We start from the raw sequence: 18,504 nt of genomic DNA, 5'->3' as shown, positions 1-18,504 counted from the left end.
GGAGTTTCCCTGAATTGCTCAGTCATTCACAAGCAGAGATGGGGAGAGGTTCACTTCTTTGTGAAGAACTTTGTGAGAAAACTGTCAACCAGTTGAAGGACAATATTCCTATTGTACAATTGCACGGAATTCAGAGATTTCATCACCTGAGGTTATGCAAAGAAAAGGTAATATAACACAGTGGTAAACATGACGCTGTTTTTTGGAACATGTTGCATCCATAAAAATCTATGTTAATTATTTGCCAAAACCAGAGATTATCAGTTTGAACATGAAATATCTTGTCTTTGTAGAGTATGTACGCAACACATGATTTGCAACCTCGCAACTTCATTGGAATTGGGTTTGTAGAATGATACTGGGTGCTATGCATGGAGTGTCTATTACCGTTAGAACTCTGAAATTACTCCGACAGCACTACTCCTATTGGATGCACCTGCTGACATCACAGTGAGGCCTTTAGAAATGTTACATTTGAGAGCACGTCATACCGCGGAAATCGACCACGCAATGAACGGGTTTGTCGACAACACATTATGCATTGCTAGGTTCACTATGAAAAGGCTCTGAATTATTCGTTTTCATTTTCAGATGTTTTCCATAAACATGGAATCATCTTAAGAAATGTCTCTGTCCATATGTAAAGGTTGACATTTACCCAGGACTTTCTCCTGGTTGTCCTTCTGATTGTTACGAATGATGGACTTTACATGATATTTCTTGTTCTCAACCTGCACTTGTGGCTTACACTGGTATTAGAGGAGCAGAAGATTTTGCTGTAAAAGCAGTTTGATGCTCAAGAGCTTCTGCAGCACAAAAATTGCACGGATAATGTAAATGTTATCGTTGTTTGTTCACAGTCACCCAAGAACTGTGGCAACTACATCATTGGCAAAGGAAAGACACGCATTGCACTGAATGGAGTCAGGGCACCATGTAGTAACAAACGGCATAAGAACATAATTTTGCACAACTCCGACACGTAACAGAATTTACTACTTCATGAGTTAGACATTGGTGTTTAATGGGCAAAACTTTGGTATATATGGATTATTTTTAAAAGGGCTAAAATTGCATGAGAAAAATCAGCTGAGTAATTCATCGGTTGCACCCTAATTCTGCTAAAGAGTACATTAGCCCATGAGACTCAACTGTTAGGTCCGCATGAGGGAGAGATTTTGCTACTGTGACCATGCAGTAAGTACCTGCTGAAGCAGTCGTATTCTCATGGCCCTGTCTGTGGAGGAAAACATCTTCACAATGACGGGGATGATCTTCTGTTGGTATTCTTCAGCAGACAGGAACTTCCCCACCTAGTTGACATTTTTGAAGACACTTGAGCTCAAACGCTCCTTCTAAATGAGTTCTATGTTGGAAATACATTTGTAAGAATTGTGTTTGGTCTTGTTTGAAGGCTCTTGTTGATTATCCTGGCAGTGGTAATGCTCAATGTAAATTTCATCACAGGGCATAGCTCTGTGTTCTAGCAAAGAAATCTGCAATACATACAATACACATATCACCACATATCTTGCTTCTGTCATTGAAAAAGGTATTTACGGAAACCTGCAATGTTTTGTTTTTTTTCTCATGAGGGAAGAAAAGGAGCCGTCAGCCAGCCACGAATTAAAGGCCACAATGTATTTCGGAGTACATAACTATTTGACAAAATAAGGCATTTAACTTGCTAAGCTGTTTGAGCCACTCTGGCATTAACAAGTATTCAAAAGAGATGTAGGACTGACCTTGAAAAGTGGTGTGAGGACTATGGCGCCGGCGTTTCCAAACTCAAAGGCAGTGAGCAGTTGAGGCAGGACTTTGTGTTTACAGAAGTCCTCTGGGAAGGAGTCCAGGTTGTCACTCAGGTCCTGGAAGAACTCCTGCTTCTCCGCCGGCTCCTTAATCTTAGAAAGAGTAATAATCCAATATTATTTGACAATTTATATGATCGAGTGAAAGCATAAAGATGAAGTGATGAGTAACACTGAAGATTGTTGTGACTTTGTGGAGCTGGAACAAATATATATGGAATTTATGTCAAAACAAATCCCTGTTCTACGTGAGTGGCTGTATTTTTTTGTGAGAATGTGCACCTGGATCTCCTCCAGGAAGAGGTTGCTCTCCACAAAGCTGTTACTGAGGAACCCTCCGGGGCTTCTGCAGTTTTGGAGGAAGCGGGCTGGATTGGGCCGAGCCCGTGGATTGGCACCCACCAGCTCACAGTAGTGAGGAACCAGAGCCTTGGGGATCTGTGAGTACAGAGATGACCATGGAGCGAACTGAAGCACACTCTTAACATAGCAATTAACTGGGCTGTCACTTTTGTCGCACTTTTCTATCTTTGGTACTTAAAAGCGCTTTACACCGTGTCCTCATTTACCTACTGATGGTGCAGCATAGGAGATAGTGAGGGTTCACTATCTTGCTCAAGGACATGTTGACAAGGTTGCAATGGATTGAACCCCCAACCTTTGGTTTGGGAAATGGCCACTCCATCACTGAGCCATGCCACCACCCAATCACAAATTTGCAGCAACACTTTGACATCAAGGCTATAAAAATGAACTAAAGTCATTTCATTTCTTGTTCAAAACAATGTATAATAGTCAAGTCAAGTCAATAGTATTTATAATAACTGAAACACCAAACACTGAATCAATAAAACATATGAAAATAATTCAAAACAGTGATGAAAAGAACAGTCTCCCCCTCCAAAAAAAAAACAAAAAAACACAAGACTGACTGAAAATGAAAAGAAATATTTAAAAAATATATATATACCGCAAATATTGCACAATTTTAAGCAATCTTTTCAGATAAATGCCATTGTCAAATTTGATCCACATAACTAATTCTTTGTTAAAATAATTCATCACTTTAACCATATTTTGTCTGGTTTGGCAGAAACCATTTTTGGTAGTAGGTTATTGCAAACTTGTTACAATGTTGGTCCCAGATTAATTTAAATTGGGTGAAGGAAAAAACACAACAGCTTTTTCAGAAACTAAATATCGTATGTTAGTATTTGAGAGTGCAAGATAACGTTGAAGATTAATAGTCTGATCATGAAAAATGACAGGATAGTGTTCAAGTGACTAACCTTCCCGAGTGAACGAAGTGAGGACGCGCGGGAAAGTGGCCCATTAAATACTTCCCAGATCAGACAGCCTAACCGCCACACTTCCCTCGCCCTACAAAAGAAAGAAAAAAAAGACACCTTTTTAAAAAAGTGGAATTGTATTTGCCAGGACTTCATCTATTTCGTACATTGTCTGTTGCAGTCATGACAAGACCTGAAAACATGCTCTCTCCTGGAATTTCTCACCATTTTTCTCCACTGCAATTGGGTGTCTCCGGTGGGTCATACTTCTCCATGTCCGGGTAAATGGACTTTGGATCAGGAAGCGAGCCCCCGCTTGGATCACATTGTTCTGGGGCAACATGATCAAGTGCCCCCAGCTTCCACTCTCCTGCTCGGTCGACAAAGATGGCCCACAAGCCCAAGTTGTTATGGAGCAGGTGGCAATCATTCACCAGGAAACTCAGAGCTTTCTGATGGAAATACAAACATATAAATTGAGTCCAAGTTAAAGGACACTTGAAGAGGGATGCCAGGGGAAAGAAAAAAAAATCTCAATTGACATGACCTAAAACATTAAAAAAAGTGACTCACTATTATCTGATGCAGACCCCAGGAGACCTCCAGTTCACTAGGAGCACCCTTCAGGTGAACGACTAGTGGCGTCACTGGTTCAGTGACCAGGTACAAGCTCTTGTCCGTCTGGAATGAGATTTGAAATAAGACAAAGGTGACAAATGTCACAAATCTCAATAAAAGCACTGAAAAAAAACCCTAATCAAAAATGATGATGCATGATGTATTGCCTAAAGTAGCAAATGAATTGAAATGGTTTTATAGCTTTCAGAGCAGTTTCATGACTACATTACTGTGGATGCGTGGCTCCCCAACCACTGGTCCTGTGGTACCAGGCCACACATACGTAATTATTTGAGAAAAAAAAATCATATCAGCAGCCGCCACCTCTCCCCGTTACAGGAGCACCAAGACAGGCAACCAATCAAAGTATTTTGTATTTAATTTTTGTCCCAGTTGCCCCCATTGTTGGAAGTCCTCCCTGAGCACTGCCAACCCCTTGGTCATCAGGTCATCACTGTGGGTGTGCAATTCCAGGGTTCCCACTCTTCCACTTGCTTTTTATTTACGGAACTTTTAAGGACTTTGAGAGGGCTAAATTAGCAATTTTTAACGACTTTTTCTCCAATTAGCAGGGTTTCACGTGGATTTAATTAACAGAAAGCCACATATCGCTGAGCTGGTGTTCAAATCATTGCTGCCAAAGGAAGGGTACATGTTTATTTTCAGGGGCAATCAGCTAACCCTTTATTTGACATACTGTATGTGAAATTGTGCCGAAATGACCCGAAGTGATCACGTGATCATTATCGGAACTGATCGGAGACGGCGGGAAAAACAGAGCGGGAACTAAGAAGGCATATGGCCCGACAGTGGGACTTAAGGGGAAGGGCACCAGTCGCGTTTTCCGGAAAGAAAAAAAAAAAAAATTCATTGGAAGGGCGGAGAAAATTACATACACAAATGAAATGAACACCACAGGTTAATTTTTATGGATATTTATTGATTTTAGAAGTTTTCCTTGAAAATTAAGGACAATTAAGAACACAATTTTTACAACTTCTTTTCTTATGGATTTCTCTGAACTTCAAGGACCTGTAGGAACCATGTTGACCCTCACATGGCAGAGTAAACACGCACCTCCAAGCCGTCAACGTAGGCCAGGATGTTGGGGTGGCGAAGGGTCTTCATCCGCTTGAAGGCTGCCTTTGCCAGCTGTGCCTGTTGTTCTGACCCCTGAGCCACCTCGTGCATGAACACAGACACTGGCTCTCCATTGGACTGAGAAGAGAAAAGTGTGAAATTGAGTACTCATACACATGGTTACTTTTTAGAATATATTTCAATTCAGTTACCACTAGTTTTATGTTAAAAAATATACCAGTTACCCGTTAAAAAATGTACCATATTTAAATTATGTTGACTTGATTACTATTAAATCATCTTCCGTACCGCTTGATCCTCACTAGGGTTGCCGGGGGTGCTGGAGCCCATCCCAGCCGTCTCTGGGCAGTAGGCGGGGGACACCCTGAATCGGTTGCCAGCCAATCGCAGGGCACACAGAGACGAACAACTATCCACGCTCAAACTCACACCTAGGGACAATTTAGAGTGTTCAATCAGCCTGCCATGCACATTTTTGGAATGTGGGAGGAAACCGGAGCACCCGGAGAAAACCCACGCAGGCCCGGGGAGAACATGCAAACTCCACACAGGGAGGCCGGAGCTGGAATCGAACCCGGTACCTCTGCACTGTGAAGCCGACGTGCTAACCACTGGATACCGGGCCGCCCTACTATTAAATCTCTCTCTCAATTTCGATCATCACTTGAAAACTGGTTGTACAACCAGATTTTCAATGGTATTTGTCAACTGAAATTTTGTTTCTACTTTTGTGTTTCCAAATAACATGCCTTTTATAAATAAATGGAAGACGAGAGTAAGCTGGCAATCAATACTACATTGGGATTTATCATCAGTGAGGATGACACTGACAGCTTAACGATTATGCTACAGTTGGATTTATCAAGATCAAATGTGCGGACACACACACAAAATATAATACACTAATAGAAAAATCAAGTCTCAAAGTGTATCAGTCGTGGCTTTTGATGCGGCTAACACTGGGTGACGTGGCGACAAATACGTGACCGGAGTAAGATGTCATTTCTTAAAGCGCTTTTGGTACGACGTTTAAAATTAAATATAAAAACAACCCACCGCAATAACAAGAGAATGGGCAGCCTTTAAAAGTAAACTGGTATATCGAATACGTGTTGTGATTTTAGTGGGCTTCAACAGGCCGAAACTAGCTAAGTGTTGGCTAAGGATCGGGAGAGGTATGTATCTTTTTACCTTTCGCTTGCCACGATGTAATGACCATATTCCAGACTTTTCTTGGCTGTCTGGAAGAATTTCATAAGCAAAGTCTTTGACGGGATCCCTGGCAAAAAAGGACCACATCTCCTCTTTCGAACACACACCTCATCAAACAAACATACTCGATACCAAGTGGAGAAGAACTGCAAGCTTGTAAACGGAAACCGCTGGAAAAGCTTCTGAGGAAACACGGGCTCGGTATTTCGTTCCGTTGTAATGCTTTTTAAAAATAGAATAAAATAAATTATATAAACTGTGTGTGTGTGTATGTATGTGTGTGTATATATATATATATATATATATATGTATGTATCTATATGTATGTATATGTACACACACACACACACACACACACACATATATAGCGGCTGGATAGCTCAGTTGGTAAGGCATCGGTTGGCATATGGGAGACGGTGGTTCGAATCCCGCTTGGGGCAAAAAAATGAGCACATAACACCATCCAGTGTGGGTCCATGGGCAAGATCCTTCACGCTAATGCCTACCTCATACAATGATGAGAGACAATAAAACGAATGACATGCCGGCTCAGACGTCGCCCGGCCAAACAAGGTCTGCGTCAGGTGCTGGGGAACCAGAGCACCATGATGAAAAATGGGCTACTGGAACAAAGCGGAGATGAGCGAGATGCGATGCGATGTTGGAATGCTACTACTCAAGCAACCCTAGTCAGAGCGGTTACATGCAGAGAATGTGGGCTAAATGGTTACTTCGAAACCCACAGTCACGGTTGACCACGAAACAACTAGTAGCTCAGTGTTCCAACATTCACAAACGGCAACTGCTGTCACAACTTGAGATTTATGAGGTACAACGCAGGTTCCATGGTGAAGGGCAGCCTGGGTGAAGGTCATACAAGAGATTGGGAGGCAAGCCCCAATGAATGCAGATGATAAGATTGGGTGACCAGCCCCAATGAATGAAATGCTGCGCGAGGCAGCAACTGACCTGAAAGCTAAGATCATGGCGAGAATGAAAGCTGGGCAACCTAGAAACCGATTACAACGGCTATGTGAAGTACCATCTGAAAGTCTCATAGAAAGTGTGAATGCAGCACTGAGGGCGATCCCTACCGTAACGATCACAGAAAGAGCAGAGCTGATATACGCTTCAGCATCAGTGATCCTGGAGACTCTGGGCTATAAGAACAACCATGGAAGCCATGAGATACGTTACCCACCATGGAAAAGACGGTTGGAGGCTAAGATCAAGGCGGCCCGGAAAGATGTGAGTCACGGAGGCCCAGAGAGGTGTGATGAAAAGGCCGATACCTGAGAGGTACATCCAGATGACCATACCTGAAGCACTCGAAACTGCCAAACAAAGGCTCCAAGCCTTGTCCAGTCGCCCAAAGCGGTACACGAAAGAGAATGAGGCTAGACGAATAAACAGGCTGTTTGCAACACAACCTGCGAAAGTGTACGCTCAGTGGCAGGGACCTAACAACAGAGCTGACCCACCAAGACTGGAAACTGAAAGGTACTGGAAAGGCATATGGGAGAAGGAGGTTGCACATAACAGCAGTGCACAATGGCTGGTGACCCTGAGAGAGGAGCACAGCAACCTCCCTGAACAGAACCCAGTTACCATAACAGTGGCAGACATATAAGAAAGAGTCTCAGATATGAAGAACTGGACAGCACCAGGCCCGGACATGGTCCACCCCTACTGGCTAAAGAAATTCACAGCACTCCATGAGCGCCTAGCAGTACAAATGAACCAGCTGCTGAGGGATGGGACTCACCCAGAATGGCTAACCGAAGGGCGAACGATCCTGATCATGAAGGATCCTTCGAAGGGTGCAGCCCCATCCAACTATCGGCCAATAACCTGTCTCTCCACAACATGGAAGCTCATGTCGGGCATCATTGCGGCTAAGATAAGTGGACACATGGATCAATACATGAGCGAAGCACAGAAGGGCAATGGTAGAGATACCAGAGGAGCCGAACATCAGCTCCTGGTTGACAGAACAGTCGCACAAGACTGCAGGTGCCGACGTACCAACCTGTGCACAGCCTGGATTGATTACAAGAAAGCCTATGACTCGATGCCACATACATTGATCACTGAATGCTTGGAGTTGTATAAGGTGAACAGGACACTAAGAGCCTTCGTTGCGAACTTGATGAGGGTGTGGAAAACCACACTTGAAGCCAATGGCAAGCCACTTACCCAAGTGTCCATCAAATGTGGCATATACCAAGGTGATGCACTCTCCCCACTGCTGTTCTGCATAGGACTGAACCCCCTAAGCCAAGCCGGGCTTGAGAAATGTAGTCGGATGGTGACTAAGAGAGGAAGGGTAGTCCACACTGAAGGGGTCTCACTGCCTGAAGGAACAATAGCAGACATTGAGGACAGCTACAAGTACCTTGGTATACCACAAGCCAATGGCAACCTCGAACTGGCAACAAGGAAAGCGGCTACGGCCAAATACCTCCAGCGAGTGAGGCAAGTCCTAAGAAGCCAGCTCAAGGGCAAGAATAAGACCCGGGCAATAAACAGCTCTGCCCTGCCAGTGATCAGATATCCTGCAGGAATAAGGTGGCCAAACATCCGAAACATCTGTGCGGAGTATGGACTGGAAACTCTGAGGTCAAAATGGGAAACACCTCCGAAGGTGGTGGAGAATGACAGAGCAAAGATCCTGTGGGACTTCCAGATCCAGACTGACAAGATGGTAATGGCAAACCAACCAGATATTGTGATCATAGATAAAGGGCAGAGGAAAGCCATTGTAGTGGATGTAGCGGTCCCAAATGATGGATACATCAGAAAGAAGGAACACGAGAAACTCGAGAAATACCAAGGGCTCAGAGAGGAGCTGGAGAGAGCCTGGAAGGTAAAGGTGACAGTCGTGCCTATAGTGGTCGGAGCACTCGGGGCAGTGACCCCCAATCTAGATGAGTGGTTGCAACAGATCCCGGGAACAACATCGCACATCTCCGTCCAGAAATGTGCAGTGCTGGGAACAGCAAGGACACTGCGCAGAACCCTCAAGCTTCCTGGCCTCTGGTAGAGGACCCGAGCTGAACGAGGGACGGACACCACCCGAGGGGTGAGATGAGGATTTTTTTTTATACATATACACACAGATATATATATATATACACACACATATATATTAGGGATGTGAATCTCAGCACTGAGGACGATTCGATACACATCTCGATGCACTACCAGCGATGCGATACTTAAACGATACATGGAATTTTCTGGCGACACGATGCGATATGTTTCACCGTCTTCACGATGTGATACGATGCGATACACATTTAATTCAAATCAATGCGATCCGATACGATACAGTGCAATTTGTTGTGATATTGTGTGCGCAATTAAACATGATGCAAATACGCAAAGAGAAAAAGGTTTTAAAAAGATGGAATTCAGTATGGTATTGCAAAAAATAGACCACTTTATTCCTTATAAACGGTAGAACGTGTAAAACAAACTTATTTAAGCCCTTTCACAATTGGGTTTTGTGCAAAGAAAATGTAAACAATTTGGCACCTGAGACTCACAGCTGTTGCTGTAGTGTAAACACAAACAGACTACTCACTGAGTGTCTTATATGAAATATCCATCTCCATAGGACAGAAAAAATGTGGCAGTCACAGCCTCAAAGCTGCTGTGTGTATTGTAGCATACACAGACCACTCTCACTGAGTGTCAAAATGAAATGTCCAAAAGAGTCATCCATATATAGTTTTCCTTGCGCGGTCACAGAGCTGCAAGGGGACCCCCAAAATAAGAGGCGATTTTTTTTCTGATCCTGACCTGGTTTGCCAAGTTTCTCCGGTGTCCAACGATGAACTGGATGGGGAGGGGGCGGGAACCTTGTCGGTGATGTGGTGCCATCGTTTTAAGTGGTCTGCATATTTGTGGCGCTGCCGCTGTATGGTTTCGTAGTGCGACATTCTTTGCAAATTACCGAGGTTTTATCAAACTTTCCATATTTCTTTTCGAAGCCGTAGTATTTCCAAACATAAGATCTGAATGTTGCGGAAGCATTAAATACAGTAGTTTCCTCGCTGCTGCTTGCGCGAACTTCAATAGTGTTTCGCTAGCTGTGTACTGGACTGTATGTGACACACGGCTACCGTCCGTATTCAACATAAAATAATGATGGTGCATTCATTGCACCAATGAAAGGGCAGATAGGTGACGTTTAACATGAATAAAACGGCGCTTGAATCGGATTTTACCGATACCCACCAATGCATCGTGATGAATTTCGATTTCACCCGTCAATCGCGTCGTACCCAGTGAATGAGCCGATGCACTCGCATCGCGCACGTGCGCATCGATGTATCGATTATTTTCCACACCCTTAATATATATACACACACATATATATACACACACACACACACATATATATATATATATATATATATATTAGTGATGGGTCCAGCGACACCGATGCATTGACACATGCGCCGGGCTCACAGAGCAAACCACGTGTCGATGCATGTGCTGGCTCATTACGTCACGTGATTGACACGTGAACTGCGTTGACACAGTCCAGGCTTCTAATTGACACACCGGCTGCGTTGACACAGTCCAGGCTGCTAATTGACACATCGACTGTGTTGACACAGTCCAGGCTGCTAATTGACACATCGGCTGCGTTGACACAGTCCAGGCTGCTAATTGACTGCACCGGTGCAGTTTAGACTGCATCGGCTGCTTGGCACAGTACAGGCTGCGCCACTTAGTCCAGGGGGCGTCGACTCAGTGCAGAGGGCGTTGACGCAGCAAAAGCCCGCCCCACAGTGTTTATAAGGAAGTCGTTTGGCGACACAAAGCCACCTGCCGAAACAAGCCAGACCTTACTCACGCTCGCTTGTCGAAGTTCGTGTCAGTACAGACTTCGTGTTCGTGCCTTGCCGATTATGGAGCAGAGACGCAAATCATCCGCCGTGTGGGACCATTTTGATGTCCTGGAGAATAAGGTATTATTTATTTATTCTAATCGCCTTCTGTGGCCGAGAGCCTCTCGGCGAGAGGCACTCGCCGAGTGCCTCTCAGATTATTGACATGTGTTGTACTATTCTAATCCGAATACATTTCAAGGTAACTCTTAGTTACTTCTTATTCACATTTCATTACAGGTGAAATGTCGAATTTGCCAAGTCGAATTGTCATACACCAACAGAAGCACCTCCACCATGCTGAGGCATTATCGGGCCAAGCATGAGAATGAAGTTCGCGATACACCCAGTATTACGCCAGGTATACAAACGTTCACTCATCTTTTCACGGTTGCTATGTTGATGATTTAATTGACGATCAGTAATTATTATTGGTTGACTCTCCCCTCCCATGTTTGACAATCAAGGTTCCAGGAAGCGGCTGTACTGGAAGGACCAACACACTTCTTTCCCAAACCTCTCCCACCTCGCAAAGGAGTTCCTTTTGTACGCCAGCCTCATCCGTCCCTTGTGAGCGTGTGTTCTCCACAGCAGGAGAAATCGCTTGTAAAAGACGCAACAGGCTGAAGTTTAAAACATTGGAGCATCTTATTTTTCTCAATAAAAATTTGTGAAATAAAAGCCCACAAGCATCCTCATTCAAATGATCTTCACATTATTTGAACACATTGAATGTTGCAAAATGAATGCATGGATGTGAATGATATTGTATACACTTCATCATCAAATCGATGAATGACCTTATGAAAATGTTTTGGAACAGTTGTAGATGCAAAACTGTGCTGGCAGCTACATAATAGATAATAAAAGAAAAATATCCCAAACCATGGGGATCCTCCCAAAAACTAAGGATTTGCTGAATAAGAGATCCTTATACTTTTATTACTTCCATATTTGACCTATTGTGTGGGAATATGGGGAAATGCCAGTAAAACACCGTTTTAAAACTACAATACAAAGTAATCGGAACAATCACTGGCTCCAAATGGACGGAACCCACAAATCCACTGTTTATCAAATTAAACAATGAAATCTCATGACCTGAATGACTTCAAAATCGCCCAATTAATGTACAAAGCACACAATAACCTTTGCCAAAAGATCCAGAAGCTTTTTAAAATTCGAGAAAGTTGTCATAATTTAGGGGGTACTAATCTATACAAAAAAATCCAAAACACGAACGAACATCACACAAAGGAGTGTATGTGTAATAGGTGTAAATCTGTGGAATGATTCTGAAACGGACCAGTAAAATGAGGAACTCTCTTGCTGAGATTAAAAATGAATTCGAGAGTAGTACAAGACAACTACACAAATCAGAATTAAGCTGATAAATTCGATACACTCATGAAATATAGCAATACATCAGAAATACATTGATGAGATTATTTAATATCTTAATGAAATGTAGCATCCATTATGAATATGAGAAAATCGACATATACATGTGCTCTAAAGAGTATGTACTGTATATACAAACCTAATGTTGTAAAAATGTATTAGTACAGCTGTATATATTCAGCTATATATGATATTTAGACTTTCTTTCCTATTTAGAACAATGATCAATTCATATATAAGAAGGGGTAGGACTCGGGTAGGTTTTTTGCTTCTTTCTACTCCTTTGAACACATATTTGTGATGATTACTATTTTCTTTTCCTTTTTTTATATCTTACCTTCACCTTTTGCCAATTTATTACCCAATTGTATATTTTATATGTTCAATATACAAAACAATTAGTCAGTTCAGTCTGTTAAGTGGGTTGGCTGCAGGGATCTTGTAGGTCCAGCAGGTGGCAGTGGTCAGTGACACAGTATCAGCACAGTATCAACACAGTGTGTCAGTGTGTCGACACGCCTCATGAGGCCTCATGGACCCATCACTAATATATATATATATATATATATATATATATATATATATATATATATATACACACACACACACACACACAGATTCTTACTATCGATAGATTAGATTTAGTTCGTCGTTTGATCGAACTACCGATTGATCGATAAATAGGATGGGGCGATTTCAGCTCCAGCCTTCATGAGTGGAGTTTGCATGTTCTCCCCGTGCCTGTGTGGGTTTTGTCCGGATACACCCACATTCCAACATCATGCATGACAGGTTAAAATTTTTAATGAACTTCCTGATTTCTGTGTTATTTTAAATTAATTAAATTGGCATTTAGAAACGGCATTTTGTATTTCCTTGGGTTGTCTCTGTGATATTAAATCTTTGTGTGTGATCAATAAGCAAAGAACAGAAATCAGGAGGCAAAAACTATTTGCCCCCTTCCATACTTAATACGTCCATTACTCACAAAAAGGGATATATGGCTTTCAGCTAAAATTCAAATGTTTCATTACTTTTTGCACAAGATGCTGTTCTCCAATAAGGAGCTTCAAGGCAAAATTCACGACAGGCGTTTAAGGGAGGTGAGGGGCACCCGATTGTCACGTTAAATCATTCAAAACCATTTACCGGTACATCAGTGTGGTCTGCGTGCTAAGCAACCTGCAACGGTACCTGACCAGGCCACCAGGGATAGGAATCATTGTCTTGCATGCACCAGGGAGCATTTTCACTGGAGGGACCAGTGGGCCTTTGTTCCGATCTCTGATGAAAGTCGATTTACGTTGAGCAGAAATGATGGCCGCCAATGATGTTGGAGACATCATGGAGAGCGCTATGCATCAGCCACTGTTGTCACCAGACGACCTTTCGGTGGTGGCGGAGTTCCGGTATCGGCAGGTGTGTCCAGTCAGTATAGAACTGCCCTACACTTTCTGAATAATACAGTGACAAGCCATCCTATCTGAATAACAATATTAATCTTGTGATTGTGCCCCTACATGAATAACATGGGCCCAATTTCATCTTCGCGGACGACAATGCTCCATCTCATTGAGGTTGCATTATCTGGGAACGGCTGTTGGGAGACGGGTGTACCGTACCTCAAATTAAACGGAATGGCCTGCACCTTTTCTCGACCTAAATCAGATTGAAAACCTATGGGATCAGCTGTGTCGCTGTGTAGAGGTTTGAAACTCCGCACACCAAGACCTCAATGACCAGACAGCTGCCCTTCAAGAAGAGTGGGATGCCATGCATCAGCAGACAAGTCTGAACAGCATGAGACATAGTCAAGCTGTAATTAATGCTTAAGGGCACATGCGGCGTTAAAGACATTTTTTGTCATGGTGCGTCCTTTAACTTTTGTTTCAATGAATTGTTTTGAGATGAGCAAATCACCATTGCATCCTTTACTTAAATGTCCTACTTTCATGACATATCACTGTAAAATTCCATAAATTTCACCTCAAAGCTAAATCTGTCACACTCTCACGGGTGGACCGGTGGTTAGAGCATCGACCTCACAGTGCAGAGGTACCAGGTTTAATTCCAGTTCTGGCCTCCCTGTGTGGAGTACGCATGTTCTCCCCGGGCCTTCATGGATTTTCTCTGGGTACTCCGGTTTTCTCCCACATTCCAGAAACATGCATGGCAGGCTGATTGAACACACCAAAACTGGAGTGATTGGATGGCTACCAGTTCAGGGTGTCCCCAACAAATTGCCCAAAATGGCTGGGATAGGCTCCAGCACCCCCGCAACCCACCAAATAAATGTGTTATCATCTCTTCATGTTAATACTTGTACACTACAAATTGTTGGATTACTAGTTTTGAAATCAGTCAATATTTTGTTCAATTATTGTAAACAATGACAATTATGCAAAATCTTGACCTTTATTACACAGGACAAAACTTTGGTAGATTTTAGCAAGAATCATGATAGTTGCCACACGATCTGCTTTCTCGGGCCACATAAAATGACATGGCGGACCAGATCTGGCCCCTGGCCTTGAAGTTTGACACATGGTTTAGTTGCACCAAGACTAGGGTCTTTGGACTTACACATGTCAGCCCTCATTTGCAGAGTTGGATTGATACGCATGACATTGGCACCTCAAAATTTTGAGTGGTGGTACTTGAGGGGCGAGTAAGAAAAAAAAAAAGCAGAAACTTTATTCTTGCGCTTCATGTTTGTTTTTGAATGGTAATTTTTATGCAGGAATAGTATTGGAAAATTACAGTATATGCTTTAAGTTGCTTGCTTCAAATCATTTGTTGCTTTTATACATGCAGTGAGAAATGTATTACAAAACATTAAACATTGAGAGCACCTATTTTGTACATATCAGCTCTCCGCAAACGCAAGTGGAATAAACGGGTAAAATCATTGAGGTACATACATCATCCAAATCCGCCATTGACTTGCACACAAACAAGGTACGCAACACTGTCTTTCCGCTAACTCCTTCACGGCATTAGGAAACATCAAATACAGATTTTAGAAATATACCCACAGTACACAGATAAAAGCAAGACACCGCAGGGAATTGAACCCCGTCCTGGCAAAGTCAGGAGTGCCACCACCGGAGTCTTTTGCTTTTTGTTGTTACTGCATTGCGGGCAAAAGCAAAACCTGGAGGAACAAAGCCAGAAGCTTGTTCCTCCAGGAAAAGAAAACCCATGATGACCTGGCTGCCATGTGATCTCATCACCGCATGGGTTAAGTCTGGACACGAGGCTGAAACTAGAAGACAACTGGTTGCCCCTGGACCCCGGCATTTCCCACACAATGTATGGTTGCTGTTTCGACAGTATCCTTTCATTAAACACGATACCAGCATCTTTGGTGGGACTGAAATCCATTTTTCATCATGAACGGTACCGGACAGGCCGCTCAGGTGAAAGCTGTAGTAAGGGGTAAAAAAAGGACAATTTGAGGCACCCCACCCCCTCCCCTCCCATATGTCCCAAAATATGCCAACGGTTATACAACGCAAGATAAATGTGGTTGTCGTTTACCGCCAAAAGACGAAATCGCATTAATCACCAGCTACTCTTCTCAGTGAAGCACAATTCTTCCAAGAAATTTAACAAGGCAGGCAGAATCAAGGCATCCAACGAATTGGCGTCGTGGTTTAAGTTGCGAGTCGGAAGTGATTTATGCTGCAAAAAATATTCTGAAAAGACAAGACTGTTGTGCCCCTGCCCCAGAAAAAGCTTGCATTGCAACTAATCATTGTTATGCACAAAGTACAAACATGTTATGCAGAACTGATGTACATGCAGCAAAAACAGTTAACACTTTAAAGCCATGGCATGAAGATTAAGGGAACTGAAATTACTTAACTTCGAACCCACGACAAGTGATGTGCATTAGGAGGGGAAACAAACTTGCAGCTGTTGATCTAAGTGACTGGATTCTCCGTTCCATCACAGGTTAGCCCGTCCCAGGCGCCATTTATAAAATTTGTTTGGAAATTTGACCTGGGAAACCAAATGGAAAGAGGCACACACACACGGAGAGAAAAGAGCAGGGCTTCTGCGAAGGACGTCTTGCTTTAAGCTCAAGCGCACAAAGGGGCGATACGTCATTCAGGGACTACATAATCGTGGACGGCTTCCACAGATGGCTTTGCATTCAGAGGTGGGCGAGGTCGGAGTGGACAGATGAAAACAATCTGAAACAGAGTGATCTACACAACACCCAGCACAAAAAAACTCAAAAATTTCTACTCATCTTAAGATTTAAGATGCAAAGCAAGGGCGCCCATTGGCCAAAGAGGAATTATCTAGTAAAGCATTTATTGATTTGAGGTTAACAAAGCCAGTTCCAAGATATCTTATCGTCTACGACTGTTGTTTTAACAAGTCCAAGTCTTACTAGTCTCCTGGTTAGACGACATCACTCCTGCACCAAACTGAGCTCTGTAAAACAAGTGCAGGGATACCAACAACCATAACCTGTACTAATTAACCGCAACACATTTGCGTTGCATTTCTAGTTTTAGCTGCACAATGCACAGCTTCCCTCAGCTACAAAATTGTCTAACTTCACACAGTTGCGTGATTGTGGACACAAAGACATACAGATCTGCCACTGGCACAGTTGCGCAAGGGCATGTAGCTGAGGACTACCGTTTACAAGGCAATTAAAACCTGACAATATGACGGTTGATTGAGCAGCGAGATTCTCATGTCACAGGCAGTACACATTTCCTCCTTTGTAGACTTCTCTGTAGAAAGAGATGGACAAAACAAGCCCTACAACACTCACCCCCCCCCAAAAAAAATCATAGAACTGACTATTGTTATCCTTACGCGAATGCTTTACTGCAGATATGACAATCACAGCCCATCAAATGTGTTTCTCTGCACACGACAAAGCAATGCTATGTATTCAAGGTATGTATAGCAAGTTGCTTTTTTGAGATGAGGGCAGCTGAGCCCATTCAACACAGAACCCACCAGTGGGTTTTAGATATTTAGCTGCTTTCCAACATCAATATTTGATGGATTCCACTTATCTGCCTTCAATTTCCACTTTGAAAGGGAGCATTCAAGCCCTGGTCACATCCGTGCTCTACAAAGCTCCAAGCTTAAATACCTGAAAAGCACAAGAAGAGCTCCCCCAAAAGCCGCCCCCCTCAAAGAACAAATGCATACCAAAACTGTAGTCAATCACAACAAGCTATGCATTTATTATGCAGGTAGAAAAATCCTTTACAAATAGTTCACTCATTGTATTATCAATACAAAGGATGGTAACTAATTGCAAAGGAATTGCAATGGAGCAATTTTACCTGACAATGAACGTTAAAAATAATGAATACATTTAATGACCTTACGTGATGCTTGAAGCGCAAGGAACGTGTACATACAATGAGTTAGGAGACTTCCAGGTGGTCTCAGGTATTGGAAAAGCACAGGACACGGCACACTGAAAAATGCAAAGGAAAAAGCCTCTCCCCGACAACACCAAATCCCAAAATACATAGCAGTGCAAACTACAAGTGTTACAACATGCTACGTTATGATTACGATTTTTCTCCCCCCAAATAGTAATTAAATACCGCAGCTGTGAAGGCCTTCCACCTTATGCATAGATGTGGAGAGGTAGGCTTGGATGTAGCTTACTGAAGGGCCGGTAAAACCGATCTGCAAAAGTAACAAAGACATAGCCCCATCCCCCAACCCACAGCAGCATGCCTTTACAGAATTTGCAATGACTTAGTAGAGACTTTTACCACATTCCAAATGTGCTCTGGCTACACCAGCTGACTACTTTAGGGGCTGTTATGCTGCGAGGAAAATTGTCCACTTGAATGACGTTTGCTTGGCACACCGAGTTGATTCTTATTCAAGCCATTTGCGAAGGGCAACTTGAAAGCTGTAAAGTCTAGGAAGAGACTGGTTAACACGACCCCGCCCCACCCCCCAAAGCCCAAATGTGTAGAAGAAACCCAAATGTAGACAAACTTCTCAAGTAGGGCTAGTGAACAAAGGACTGGCTCTCCCCCGCCGGCTGGGGAACTACTTGTGCTCGCAGAGGGGGGGTAGAGAATTCCGATAAGGCGCTGTTCTCGCCACACTACCAAGGCATTCGTCCCAGTGGACAGCACCACGCAAATCAGCACACAACAGGAATGGTGA

At 43.1% G+C, this 18,504-nt stretch overlaps 1 protein-coding gene across 3 annotated transcripts in view; it reads right to left on the bottom strand.

The window, feature by feature from the left end:
* scyl1 (SCY1-like, kinase-like 1) overlaps positions 1 to 18,504 on the bottom strand; it is a 123,254-nt gene that overhangs the window by 12,413 nt on the left and 92,337 nt on the right. Inside the window, exons 2-9 of one of the 3 annotated variants that reach the window (XM_052073935.1) lie at positions 6,011 to 6,121; positions 4,796 to 4,936; positions 3,674 to 3,781; positions 3,326 to 3,552; positions 3,101 to 3,191; positions 2,094 to 2,249; positions 1,746 to 1,904; positions 1,206 to 1,313 (exon numbers count right to left, since the gene is read on the bottom strand). In XM_052073935.1, the coding sequence (XP_051929895.1) occupies positions 1,206 to 1,313; positions 1,746 to 1,904; positions 2,094 to 2,249; positions 3,101 to 3,191; positions 3,326 to 3,552; positions 3,674 to 3,781; positions 4,796 to 4,936; positions 6,011 to 6,118 (1,098 nt within the window). In that variant the 5' untranslated portion in view covers positions 6,119 to 6,121. Of the gene's footprint in view, positions 1 to 1,205; positions 1,314 to 1,745; positions 1,905 to 2,093; positions 2,250 to 3,100; positions 3,192 to 3,325; positions 3,553 to 3,673; positions 3,782 to 4,795; positions 4,937 to 6,010; positions 6,224 to 18,504 lie in introns of those variants that run through there. The other 2 variants (XM_052073953.1, XM_052073944.1) reach the window with 2 other exon arrangements.

Source organism: Hippocampus zosterae, chromosome 1, assembly GCF_025434085.1.
Source record: "Hippocampus zosterae strain Florida chromosome 1, ASM2543408v3, whole genome shotgun sequence".
Lineage (NCBI taxonomy): Eukaryota > Metazoa > Chordata > Actinopteri > Syngnathiformes > Syngnathidae > Hippocampus > Hippocampus zosterae.
This window is presented reverse-complemented; position numbering and strand designations above follow the sequence as displayed.